General features: G+C 36.3%; 2 protein-coding genes across 2 annotated transcripts in view; both read left to right on the forward strand.

The window, feature by feature from the left end:
• Positions 1 to 1,584: 1,584 nt before the first annotated feature.
• Positions 1,585 to 6,422, forward strand: LOC132187293 (CRS2-associated factor 1, mitochondrial). Its single transcript, XM_059601558.1, has 5 exons — positions 1,585 to 2,195; positions 4,473 to 4,600; positions 4,794 to 5,019; positions 5,108 to 5,235; positions 5,813 to 6,422. Exons 1-5 carry the CDS (start codon positions 1,631 to 1,633, stop codon positions 6,023 to 6,025), a joined length of 1,260 nt encoding a protein of 419 aa, XP_059457541.1. The 5' UTR covers positions 1,585 to 1,630; the 3' UTR covers positions 6,026 to 6,422.
• A 1,985-nt stretch (positions 6,423 to 8,407) lies between these two features.
• The window catches only part of LOC132186360 (lysophospholipid acyltransferase LPEAT2), an 8,685-nt gene continuing 3,153 nt past the window's right edge, over positions 8,408 to 13,939 (forward strand). Inside the window, exons 1-9 of the mRNA XM_059600294.1 lie at positions 8,408 to 9,068; positions 9,460 to 9,640; positions 9,739 to 9,798; positions 10,377 to 10,540; positions 10,632 to 10,695; positions 10,803 to 10,871; positions 11,584 to 11,679; positions 13,056 to 13,100; positions 13,742 to 13,812. Coding sequence (XP_059456277.1) covers positions 8,608 to 9,068; positions 9,460 to 9,640; positions 9,739 to 9,798; positions 10,377 to 10,540; positions 10,632 to 10,695; positions 10,803 to 10,871; positions 11,584 to 11,679; positions 13,056 to 13,100; positions 13,742 to 13,812 — 1,211 coding nt within the window. The 5' untranslated portion in view covers positions 8,408 to 8,607. The remainder of the gene's footprint in view (positions 9,069 to 9,459; positions 9,641 to 9,738; positions 9,799 to 10,376; positions 10,541 to 10,631; positions 10,696 to 10,802; positions 10,872 to 11,583; positions 11,680 to 13,055; positions 13,101 to 13,741; positions 13,813 to 13,939) is intronic.

Raw genomic sequence — 13,939 nt, forward strand, 5'->3', positions numbered from 1 at the left:
ATTTGGTCCATTTGCTTTTCGAAGAACTCGGATTGAGATTTACATTATTTATCAATTCAAATTGTTAGTGTTCTCGAGGGTAGTTCGGATAAAAATCACGCCTCATTAAGCAAAAATCATATTAATTACTCAAATTATTAATAATTCAAACAAATACAATTGCGATGGATTCTACATTCTTAATATCAATCAAAATTTGGTTCATTTTCTATTTTCTTTTGAGATAAATGCAATATTGGTCATTGTAGTTTGCCTAATTTACAAATCATTCCTTGTGGTTTAAAAAATAATTTGTCGGTCCCTATGGTAGGCCAAAATAACAGTTTACTCTCTAAATTTATTTTCCGTTAAATAACTTAACGGAAACCGTTACATTGCCACATCACACTCAATAAAAATAAGACACGTTTTATTTTTTATTTATACTTTAAAAAATGACAAAGAAGCTTTTTCACGTCATTTTGAGGCTCCAGCACACACTCTGCGTCAAATTAAATAAATATAATCCATTTATCCCTACCGTGCATCTTCATCCTTATATCCCACAATGCGTCGATAATCTTCCTTACTGATTCACTTTCTCGAGTTGAAATCGCCGCCAGAGAACCGCTGGAAACGTCACGACGGTAAGCCGCCTCACTTTCAAGCTTTTTTACTTTCGGTTTTAAGATTTTGGGCATCTTTGATCTTTGGGTTACTTTGAGATTTGGGTATTTGCGCTTTTTGGCAGTTCTTTCTACGAAAACAATTTCTCCCTCTTTGTGTGTCTGGTTTTTTTGTTTTTGTTCTATGGCAAGTGCTTTCTTGTTTGTGTTAAATAGATGTTGGAAGATGGTCGCTTTAAAAAGCAAACCATAGGTTTATCTTTTAAAAAGTAATCTTCTTTTTTTTTTTTTTTTTTTTTTTTTTTTTCTAGATATGTTTTTAACTCACAGATCGAAGATGCCAAAAATCTTAAAAGCGAAAGTACAAAAGCTCCAATGCAAGGTGGTTTACCGTCGTGACATTTCCGGTTATTCTCTGGCGGCGATTTCAATCGTATTACGAAACCTAACAGCTCACCGGGAGATAAAAACAAGAATCGATGGAGAAGGTGAAGATGATGGCATGAAGACGAAGATGGATACGACGGCAAGAATCGTTAGAAAAGATGAAAACAACAGCGGCACAGAGATATAGAGGGATTATGTTTATTTAATTTGACGTGGAATGTGTGTTGGAGCCTCAAAATAACGTGAAAAAAGCTTATTTGTCATTTTTTTTAAAAGCATAAATAAAAAAAAATACGTGTCTTATTTGTATTGGGTGTGATGTGGCAATGTAACGGTTTTCGTTAAGTCATTTAACAAAAATTGAGTTCAGTAAGTAAAATGTTATTTTGGCCTACCCTAGAGACCTATAAATTACTTTTTAAACCACAGAGAGTGATTTATAAATTAGACCAACCACATAGACTAATTTGAACTTATAAATTACTTTTTAAACCACATAGAATGATTTATAAATTAGACCAACTACATGGACCAATTTTACATTTATTCCTTTCCTTTTTTCCTTGCCATTCCCTCCCCTCGCTCTCACTCTGTCACTCGCTACAACAACGGACTCTACAAACCCTCCTTAAACCCTGATGTCCCTTACCCGCCTCTCCCGCCAAAAACCACCCCAATTCTCACTCCGGCTCACGCTCCTCACGCGCCTCCTCTCCTCTTCCTCATCCTCCACCACCTCCTCCTCCTTTTCAAAACTGCACCAGAACTACTCCTTCAAACCCCCACCTTCCCTCTCCCCAACCCCCCAAAACCCCAACCCTAAGCCCAAGAAAAAGGAGAAAGCCCAGTACCGTCCACCTTCGTCGCTCGATCGGACCGGCCAAAAGACGATACGCTCCCAGTTGCCATTCGATTTCCAGTACAGTTACACGGAGAGCAGCCCGACGGTGAGGCCCATTGGGCTCCGAGAGCCCAAGTACTCGCCTTTCGGACCAGGCCGCCTCGACCGCGAATGGACTGGGGTGTGCGCCCCGGCCGTGGACCCCAAGGCGAGGTCCGTGGAGGGAGCGGAGGACCCGAAGCTGGAGGAGAAGGGGAGGATGATGAGGGAGAAAGTTCAGGGGCACCCGCTCTCTGAGGCCGAGAGGAAGATTCTGGTGGACAAGTGTCTGAGGCACAAAACCAAGAGGCAAATCAATCTGGGTATGGAGTTTTTGGATTGCATACTGTGTTTGCTGAATTGGGTATTTGCTTCTTCTTCTTTTTTTGGTTTATTTGTTTGGTGAATTCGGTGCTCAAGTTTTGTTCTGTTATAAGTTGTTTAAGGTTTTGGGAGCTGTGGATTGGTATTGATGATTTGGGTATTTTGGTTTTTGATTTGATTAATATGGATATGGGCTTTCTGCATTCTGTAATTTGTATTTTGTATGTTGAATTGGCTATTTTTCATTGGTAGGATATTTGTTTATTTCGTTAACCTGGCTTGTAGTTTTTTGAGATGTTGAGCGTGCTTTACAATTTGAGTGTGCTTATTCCTAATTCACGTGTGTTCAATTAGAGTACCTAGAGACTCAAGTTAGATTTTGCATCAGCTCTCTGAAGACTGTCATTTCCATATGAGAATTAAAATATATAGTGCCTTTCAAAGAAAAGAAACCGATATAAATATGCAGAAGAAAAAGATGAAGGTTTAGGACAACTGCAGGAATAAGTACTCACATTTGAATGACAATGGAGGAGACCAGAAAACTATAATTCCTTATAAAATTACCTTTGAAAGTATTTTGATACTATTTTAAAATGTGCTCTTTCTAAATTTTCTGACATTATACTTGAGCACTGTATTTCTCATTATTTATATAGAATTTTATTTGTGTTTATTTTGTGTCTTCTTGCATTTAGGGAAGCATCTCTGTCAAGAGTTTATGAGTACTTCTAAGAGCTTGATAAAAGATTATGAGAAGACAAGGAAAACATAATTTAATTGAGACTAATTACCTTCAAATTTATCATGGACAAGGAGGCAATTGTGGTCAATTTTTCTGTGTCCATTCATTTTATGTTCTTTTTCATTGATAGGGAAATGCCTTATGGAAGCCGCTAGGTAAGGAATGGATCCTTGGGGGAATCTTTTAGAGCATTGAATTGTAGTACTTGCTTCTTTAGTGACTACCTACCATTGATGCAGCCAGCAAAAAGCTCTTAGAAAAACTAGATCAAAGATCAAATTAATTTGAAAATGTGGTCTGGCTTTGATATGGAACCTAATTGGCTTCCTTCATAGGCTGCTTAGTTACTACTGACTCGTGGTATTAAGTTTCTTTAGGGTAGGAAGTTGCTAGTTCATTTTGAAATTAAATTTTATCAGAGTAGGGGTGATGGTAATATCCAAATTTGCTGGAATGGGCTGTACCAGCTGGCTATGAGTCTTAGTTTGTGTTTTGAGTCCTTTTCTGTTTTGTTTTAGTTGTTTCCTACTTACTTTAGTAGTTTTTCTTTAGTTTAGGAATCCTTATCTTCATAAGAAAAAGACTAGGAATAGCCTATACAGAGGCTTTTAGGTGTTCTATGAAAATATATAGAGATTGAGTTCAATGAAATTTTACCAGCTTTTCTCAAAGCTTTGAAGGTGTGATTACCTTCTGCCTAGGCGTGCTTGCTTAAGAAACCTGGGTGCGTGATTGCAACCATCTTTGCCTTTTGTTTTTCCAATCAATTCACTGTTTTACTACTAAACAATTTCTGTCAAGGTTCATCAAGATTCAATATTTTTTTATAATCTAACCAGCCCCAAGCTCTTAAACATCGAAGATTCTGTATAATTGGTGCATCAGAGTACACTACAGCTTTTGTGCCGCATCAACCATTTAATATAAAAATTTCATTGATAGTCAGTCATGTTTGGATTTGAAATACTAGTATGATAGGTCAAAAATATAGGGTTATGTTACCAAAATAATTAGAACTATAATCGTATTCATGTAATTTTAGGTTGAAAGACTGCCTTGCAGATGCCTCATCTTCCAAGGTCAAGTCGGACTTCTTCCGTTTTTACACATCCTGCCATGTTTTTCTTGGAGTAACATGCATTAGATGTCCAAAAGGAAATGCACTTGCAGGATAAATGGGACTACAAAGGCATCATATCTGAACTGATTTACCAAACCAAATAATCAGTTTCTTTTTTTTTTGGATGAACAAGCATTTCATTAAACCAAAGCTCAAAATAGAGCAACTCCACATCACAGATACAACCCCTTACAAAGTCAGGGGACACAACCCCTTACAATGAAAGACAGAGAAAACAACCCCTCACAAAGCAAAAAACAGGGGAAACAACCTACAAATCAAAATTACAAAGAATAGTAGTAGGTAAATTTCACAAAGAGCACAACAAAAGGTTTTCCTTAGTTCCTTTCCTGTATATTTCCTTTTCTTCATTCACTGCTTTGACTTAAGCTCTGTGCGTCTTTTTTGTAGGGAGAGATGGTTTAACCCACAACATGCTGAATGATATCCATAATCACTGGAAGCATGCCGAAGCTGTGAGGATAAAATGTTTAGGTGTTCCCACTGTGGACATGAAAAATGTGTGCACTCAGCTTGAGGTATTGTGTTTCCTTCTAATCTGAAAACTCTTCTTTTTCTTTAGCATGACATTTTCCTCAGAAAGAACAATTGGTTGTTTCACAGCTACTAACATTGTATTTTAGCTTTTCATGAATCTATTGCAGCATGGCCCTGAGATTTTTTTTGTTTTCTTGGTAGAAATTATAAATACAAGTTCCACGTTTGATTCAGGATAAAACATTTGGAAAGATCATCCACAGACATGGTGGTCTACTTGTATTTTATAGAGGCAGGAACTATCATCCCAAGAAAAGGCCTGTGATTCCATTAATGCTGTGGAGACCCCACGAGCCTGTATATCCCAGACTAATCAAGACTACGATTGATGGGTTGAGCATTGTGGAAACAAAGGAAATGAGAAAGAGAGGACTAGCTGTTCCCGCTTTAACAAAACTCGGTATACACTGCTTATGCCTTTTGAGTTTAGTAGTTAACAGCAATTGATCTGTCTTTCTTGTTCACTAACTCCCAAGCTGTAACTGCAGCCAAGAATGGGTATTATGGTAGTCTGGTACCCATGGTCAGAGATGCTTTCCTCTGTTGTGAGCTGGTTCGGATAGACTGCCAAGGTCTTGAGAGGAGTGATTACAAGAAAATAGGCTGCAAACTCAGGGTAAAGTACTTTAAGCTCAAGTTGTATTCTCGGCATGAGGGTTCCTATATTTACTAAAACGACATACTGATCTATTTGATATTTTTATTAAATATGTTACCTATTAAAATAAACTTTGTCATTTGTTTTTAGCAAGAGAAGAAAGAAACCTTTTTTTTTTTTTTTTTTTTTCTGAAGATTAGCTTGTAGTGTTTGTCAAATCTATATTCTCATCCGAACTACTAGTAGTGATCAATATCATTGTTTTATTTTATTATTTTTTGCCTAATTTTGATGAGAAGTATACTGAATGGTCTCGATATTCTGTGTACATAGAGCTTGCTCTTGGACACCCACCTTAGTTGGGCGTTATTAAAGAGAACAACTTGGGGCACTTTCCTACTGTTTCTCTGTTGCTGCAATGACTTTCAAAATATCATGTTATGGGTGTATAGTAGCTTGAAAATCTCGGAAAGATGGGATTGTTTCCTTTCTCTTCATGTGCGTCTGTGTATCTTTTAACTCTGCTGTTGGCCTTTTAAGATTGTAGAGGCTCTTGAGTAATTTATTTTTTGATTGTTTTCCTATGTTGATGCAGGACCTGGTGCCTTGCATCCTGGTGACATTTGAGAAGATGCAGATTGTGGTTTGGAGGGGGAAGGACTACAAGCCTGTAGAAGATGGATACTTTCTTCCAGATCGTGAATCATTTGATGATCCAGATGGTAATTTGCTTTGTAATGCTGAGGGACATGACAGCTTGGATGGCTCCAACAGCCAACAGGGCTTCTACTCTGGGGATGATGACTAGTTCCTTTCCTTTCTCTCTGCAAATTATGCTTGTGTTCACCATTTTTGGAAGATTGAGTACAAGGAAAGTGATGAGCAATTGCAGGGATCACACCAAAAAGGGTGTCAGTCTATTCATGCCTACTACTTTTTGGTGCTCTTCCCCCACTCCCCTTATTTTATATTTTATTTTTAATTTTTCTGCCGTCACATTTTCAGGAAAAGAAGCAAAAGAACGATCAGGACACAGAATGTGTTAAACCATCAGATTAAGATATCTGACACTAAGGCTATTTATTGTATAGATCCTTTTAGATGGGATTCACACAATTTTAATACAGAATACCACGTGCTGCACATGCAGTACCACTGAAAGCGTGGATTTAGTAATGTTTTTTATTCTTCCCTTCTCTCGGCCTTCTTCCTTCCAACCTTTTTTAAAAATCAACTATTGAATCTGTAGGACTTATATGATTGAAATTGTGAATGCTAATTTTTAAAAAAGTTAGATGGGAGAAGAATGGAGAAAGGACTGATAGCATTCTCGTTCAAATTTGACAATTCCAACTGCTGGTTTTGGCTGGGGCTGGGAGTGTGTTTTTTGCTGCAATCAACATAGGCCTGTTTGAGTAATTTTAAAAGTTTCTCTATTTTTGTGTTCCTCTAAAAATGAGATGGCTTTTAAAATTACTATTTGATTAAAATCTAATAATGATTAGTCATAAGTAGGGCTGGCAAATTAACCCTTGCACGAACCCGACACGTAATTTTAAAGTTAGGGTTTAAGTTAAATAGGTTCGAGTCATAAACGGTGACCCGTTTATGACACGTTTAATAAACGTGTCGGGTCGTGTCAACCCGTGTTCGACTCATTTATATATATATATAATTTTTATCTCAGATTTGCTCTAAGAAATGAATTGGTTTTTTTTAAACGTGTTCATGGGTCAAGTCGTGTCTGGTTCAAACCTATTAGCATCTAAATAAAATGGGTTATACGTGTCGTATCGTATTATACGTTAAGAAAACGTGTTGTGTTTGGGTTTGGGTGTTCGACATGTTTATTTAAACGTGTCGTGTTTAGGTTAGCTTAAACGAGTTCGTGTCATAGATGGGTTGACATGAACCCAACAAGCCAACCCGTTTTGTCAGCCTTAAATCTCAATGATAATTTTAAGAGCCATATCATTTTTAAAGGAACAAAAGAGAAACTTGTAGTATTACTCGTCATTTTCCTTTTGTTCCCTGCACTGAAAAAATGCAAAAGGAGAAATAAAAAAATAATGTTACACTTGATACTTATTTGATCACATTTTACGTTGTTAATGCCACATAAGCTTAATGGAGGTAAAGGATTATGTATTTTTAAGTGGTCATCCAATTAAGGGATATTTGACTTGTTTATTGATGGATTTAACCTTGAAAGTTTTAAGTTATAATTGCAAACAAGCTGCTCTTCATCATAATGCAAACTTTCGTGAACATCATTTCACTAAGTAGGTTGCTATTAACCTCGTGTTTTGAAGTGTTTCTATTTCCTCCTCCATCATTTCTTCTATCAGAAGAAAGAAGAATAAAATAATAATAATAATAATAATAATAATAATAAAAGGTGATAAAAAAGTTCTTTGAGTGGAGGATGAGAGATTGAACAGGGAAAAGGGAAGAATCCAAAGAGCAAACCAACAAATGAGTGGGGTGCAGTGGGTCCCACAAGACCTGCTCAATGGGGGCCTTGTTTACTCTTTTTGAGTGTTCTACTTGTAGGCAGAAAGAGGGCCTGGAGCTTCCCAACTCTCCTCTCATGGTCCCTCCCCAATTACAGGGTGTGGTTTGATCCAAAGACACACAGCACGCAAAAGACTTCCAGGCAAGCAAATTATGACCAGAAACAGAAGGTGACATTATAATTTTGATTTTATGGTAACTTTAAACATCATTTGAGTTTGGAGAGAGAGAGAGGAGATACGTAAAGGACTTAGGAATGACATCTAGCATTACTTTTTAAAGGAAAAAAAGAACATAGACAACTTTAGTCCCAAAGGAATTAGCTCGTTCTGCCGTTGCTTGTACCAATGATTTATTTTATTTAGATAAATATATGATAAATGAACAAATCTATTATTAAATACGTGCGATCATCGCATATAAATTTTATAGATTTAATAATGAATTTGTAAAAGAGATAGAATAAAAAATATAAATGTGTAACACTATTCTTTTATTTGTTTTCAATCTAAAAAGAAATAATATAAACAAATAGGTCATCATCAAACCACAAAAACTCTTAAGTAATATTATCATTCTGGATGCTTCTAACTTTAGTCTATTTTGATTATATTTAAAATACATGATAAGTATACGCAGGCCATGATTCAGAAAATCCCGGGAAAAAAAAAGGAGGAAGGGAAGATGGAAGAAGTGACCCCTATTCGATGCACGTGGCAGTAAATATAAAATGGGAAAAGTTTTCTCGACAACCAAACAAATAATATCCCACCACAGACACACAGCCCAAAATAAAACTACAGCAAATCCGACCAATCATTTTAGCTCCAATTTCTACCGAAGACTGAACTTTCGTCCCTCCGCAATCCCCCAGCTATGGCGGACCGTGATCTCTCCTCACCTCTTCTCTCTTCCCAGCCCTCCGATTCCTCCCACCTAATCCTCACCGTTCAAGACTCTGACTCTTGCAATCAATGTAGCAACAACAACAACAATCGTAATCATCAAAACGGTCGAAGTTCTCACGACAACAGCATAAACCCATTTGAGTTTCTCGGGTCTAAGGGGCTGGACGTGCCCGGACCGGCCACGGTGGACCCATTCCGCAACGGGTCTCCGAGGATCGACGGGTTGTACGAGTGGGTGAAGATATTGGTTTGCTTGCCAATTGCAGTGGCGAGGCTCGTGCTCTTCGGGGTGTGCTTAGTGGTGGGGTTTCTGGCGACGAAGGTGGCTCTACAGGGCTGGAAGGACAGGCAGAGCCCCATGCCCAGGTGGAGGTCCAGGATCATGTGGGTAACCAGGATTTGCGCCAGGCTTATTCTCTTCTCTTTTGGGTATGTTGGTATTCTGGGTTTTTTTTTCTTTTCGTTTGGATTTTGGTTATGCTCTGTTTTTCGTTTGGTTGGTGGAAAACTGGAGGAAAACACAGGAAAGTTGGGATTTTAAAATTCTAGTGGATAGATTGTTGATGAGAAAAATGGAGGAAAAGACAGAGAAATTAAGATTTTGAGTTTGTAGTGATATGGAAAATCCAAATATTCGAATTCAACCAAGTCGAGATTTTAAGTTTCTGGAATTAGACCAAAACCAAATACTTCTATTAGGGTTTAGCTTATATTTGTAGTGGAGTTCTTCTTTCTATCTCCTGTGAAGTTGATTATGCTTTTATTTGGGTTCTCAGATACTGGAATTTCTTTTTGTATGTTGTGTTTTTGTTGCCTGCAGCTATCATTGGATAAGACGGAAAGGAAAACCTGCTCCGAGGGAGACTGCTCCAATAGTTGTATCTAATCATGTGTCATACGTCGAACCCATCTTCTATTTCTATGAGTTGTTCCCCACCATCGTCGCAGCTGACTCCCATGATTCCATACCTTTTGTTGGAACTATTATCAGAGCGATGCAGGCAATTTCATTTCCATAATCAGTGAAATAAGCTGATCAAATTAGTTCCATTGAATTGGATTCAATAGTCGTGGTTTTGAAGTTCTTTTATGTTCTCAGGTGATATATGTTAATAGGTTCTCACCGTCATCAAGGAAGAATGCTGTCAATGAGATAAAGGTATAAAGCTTCTATAATTTTTACTGTCTTATCTCTATTTGGTTTATGTGTCATTAGTGATTGCCCGTCTCTCTCAATGTTTTATGTGTTGATTTTTTTTTTCTTGATATTGTTCACTTGCTTTCAAATACCATGTTTCCTTTTCTTTTCCTTTTTTGACAAAATGACATCTAATAGTTATTTGATTATACCCTATCATATTTTGGAAAGCACATATCGATCGGGAGCTGTATCCCTTTTCACATCTTTCAACACATCGTAAAGTTCCTATTCCTTAATTAGTAGTGTATGAGTTGAAGCATTTGCTTTTGAGATCCATTTGTGGATGAATGCAAATAATTACTTTTAATTTCTCTACAATGCTTCACTTCTCTGATTAAGTGGTAGTGAAACTTGTCAGTCATTTTCATTCTCAATAGCGCTTAATTAGAAACCGTTATTTAGAAACAGAAGCACTTGCATACTAAATCCGATTTTGAAATCTCTTTAAGGGTACTTTAGAAATTAACATTCAAATGATTTTTATCAATTTATTAGCTATTTGATACAGAAATGTGCTTTCAAGGATCTGAATACAGAGAAAGGCTTCTTCGGGTAGATTTCCTCGATTACTATTATTTCCTGAGGGAACCACAACTAATGGAGGGGTCCTTATTTCATTCCAACTTGGCGCATTCATCCCTGGCTACCCAATCCAACCTGTAATTGTCCGGTATCCTTACGTACACTTTGACCAATCATGGTAGGGCACTTTTCTTATGTGAAATTCATTTTGGTACTCTCTCTAATGTAACATACTAGCCTTGTGTAATGTGGTATACCATTTCGCATAGGGGGAATATCTCTTTGGGAAAGCTCATGTTTAGAATGTTCACACAGTTTCACAATTTTATGGAGGTATGTTGTGCTGCTGGATTTGATATATTGGGTGCTACATTACCTAGTTCTGCAAACTCTTGTATAAGTTTGAAATTAATCTGAGACATTTATTTTGACCTGAACAGGTAGAATACCTTCCTGTTGTTTCACCACTCAATAATCAAAAAGAAAGTGCTGTCCATTTGGCTCAGAGGGTGAGTATCTGTTTATAATTGATTTATTTCTGCTGTGCTCTCAAACTGTCAGATATACTTTTATAGTTTTTTTTTAAAAACAATTGCAAGCACATAATGAATCTATTGTGCTGTCTTACTATAAATTTTTCATGTTTGAACTTCTGCACAAGGGTGTCCTGTCAGTTGACTTTTTGGGGTTAATTTTTTGGTACTTTAAATATATACGTGTCTGTGTGATGAAGGCCTTGTGGGTTTTCAAAGCATGTTAAATGTAGCAATTGTACTTGATTTAACTTTTTTTAAGCTTTTTAGTTGAATTTGTTCTTATTAGAGTTCCTTTACCTTACACATTAATTTTCTCTGTTTGATTGCTCATAACTTTACTAGGAGAAGTATATTTTCACTCGGTCGTTTTTTGTGCTTAGTGCATTCTCATTTGAATTTAAAATACAGGAGTTAGATATTTCTTTTGTCATATTTTTTTTTTCCTTTTTCAGTATTTTTTCGGTAGTTCTGAGTTGCAGGCACAGACATGGATGTATGTAAAGTAGCGTGGACAGCTTGAATTTAGGATCTTAAATTGAAGCATGTAAATGAATGCATAACAGTATCCACTATGGAATTTTGCAGCTTTGTAGGATGACTTCTCTTGAATGTTTTTCTTTTTCACATCATGCCATAGATTGATTGTAGATTATTACTAACAACCGACACATATGGACTTATGCAGACAAGCCATGCTATTGCAACTGAGCTTAATGTTATACAAACCTCTCATTCCTATGGGGACTTGATGCTTGTTATGAAAGCATCACAATCAAGACAGGTTTGCGTTTCTTGCTTAATTTTTACGTCCATTACAATCCATCTTGCGTATTGGTGCCCTTTATGATCTTTATACTTGTTTTTTAAGGAACAATTTTGGAAAGTGGATGATTACAGATTAATATCATATTTATTATTGCAAGTGAACTTTAAATTTGAAATGCACAGTTAAATCTGAAATAATATGCTTATTTGTTTGGAGGTCTAGAATGAAGTGCTAGGCTGGAGGTTTTAGTTGGAATGAAAAATGTAGAGAATTCAATTATATATATATCCCCGGGCCGAACTACCCCTATGCTTGGGGGGCCGAACTACCCCTATGCTTGGGGGGCTTCATTCCCCCCACGCCTCAAAATATTCTTCAATTTTTTTTTTAAAAAAAATACCCTTATAATTATTTTAAAATCAAATTTTTACCCCCTACTATCCTTTTTTTTTTTTTAATTCATCCCCCCACATCTAAAATTCTGGGTCCGTCCGTGCATTTATCCATGTTAATAGAAAGTGATTCAATTGAAGAATCTACTAAGGGGACCTTTCATATTGGTGAGAGCTGTGAAATGAAATCTTGAATGATTTTAAATATATCAAGATGTAGTATGCATGACATCTTTTACAGTTGAGTATCCTTTACTTTTTGTTTGAGAGCTATATTAAGCCTTGAGATCCTCCGTGATCTATTGTACTTGTTCTAGAGTTGCGGGGCTCACATTGAGTCATGCTCCTTAGCTGATGAGATTGCTGCAGCGTTAAGGGATAAGAAGACAAGATTTGCTAAATTTTCTGTAAACTGTGGGGCAACAAGAAAACATGATATGTAATATTTTTTTAATCAATGTTGAAATGTTTTAATGAAAGAACTAATAATAATTATTAGATTTGCTCTAAAGGTTTATTGTAATTTTGGCATACAACTAATGCCAACAACTCAAATTGACTCCCAAAAGCCTCAAATCAACAGTGAAATGCTGCGGTTTGACTGCCCCATTCCTTCTTCAATTCTGCTCTACTAAAGTCATATCCTCGAAGTCATTTGACAATCATGTTGTTTGCTGCTGTGACACTTGTTCATTTTGGCCTCTGCATTGACAATCTGTCCTTATTTGTGCATGTATTTACAACTTTGTGAAATGAAGTTTGTGGTAGGTAGAGTCGAACATTAGCCTTCTGTTTAGCTCTTACACAGTGATAAAGGACAGATCAATGGATAATTACAAGATTCCCTCTATTTATTTGCAGATCTCGATATTAGTTGCTTTTTTAATGGGTTTGAGGGTTTATGATCTTTCTGACTGAATTTTAAGCTTTGCTTGTTATTAGTGAAACTCAACAATACTAGTGTTTGGCACTCATGTATCATTGCCATGCTATTTGCAGGAGAAGCCCTCGAGTTACATGGTTGAAATGGCTAGGGTGGAATCAGTGAGTCTTCACACTGAATTGCCTCACTTGGAATCATTTCTTGTGTTATAAATGTTAGCAATCTAGATATATATATATATATGACGCATCCTTGTATTTATAAGTTAATTCTTTATAAAGTTTTCCCCTTTTGTCTACTTGGTCAAGAATTTTTTTTTTTTTGTTCTTTCCCTTTTTCCCTTCCTCATAATTAATCACATGAAGACAACCGTTTTTTTTTTTTTAACATTCATGACTCTGGCCAACTGTACATATAGCTCTGATAATCTGTCTACTTATATAACTATTTGGTACAGAGGAGTGAGTTTCTTTGAAACAGTACCCTTTGGTCGTTTGCTTCATGGCATAGAACTTTTTTACCAGTATTCAATTACATGTTTTCCATTTAAGTATTCTGAATAATTGCATAATGACATTTACTTCTAGTTTCTGCTACTCAAGCTCATAGAAGGCAGTTCTTCCTGTAAAACTATTCATCAGTGAGATTGCTGACGTTACCACTTTTTTGGGAGATAATGTACCAGTTTTGTTTATATATATATATATATATATATATATATATATATATATATATATATATGTATATAGTACTTGCTTTATTTGAAGGAAAGGTAAAGTAGATTCCTCTCTTCATTTTGCAGTTATTCCATATAAGCAGCTTGGAAGCTGTGGACTTCCTGGATAAATTTCTGTCAATGGACCCAGACCCAAGGTATTATTGAAGTATTTTCTTACAAAGATTTGGAAAGTTGTTTCTTAGTTTTTTCTTTTTGGGTGAATGGTATGCACAAATTGTGTTTTTTTTTTTTTGGTATTAAGTTATTATGGTTAACTAGCTT

The sequence above is a fragment of the Corylus avellana genome, chromosome ca7 (genome assembly GCF_901000735.1).
Source record: "Corylus avellana chromosome ca7, CavTom2PMs-1.0".
NCBI lineage: Eukaryota > Viridiplantae > Streptophyta > Magnoliopsida > Fagales > Betulaceae > Corylus > Corylus avellana.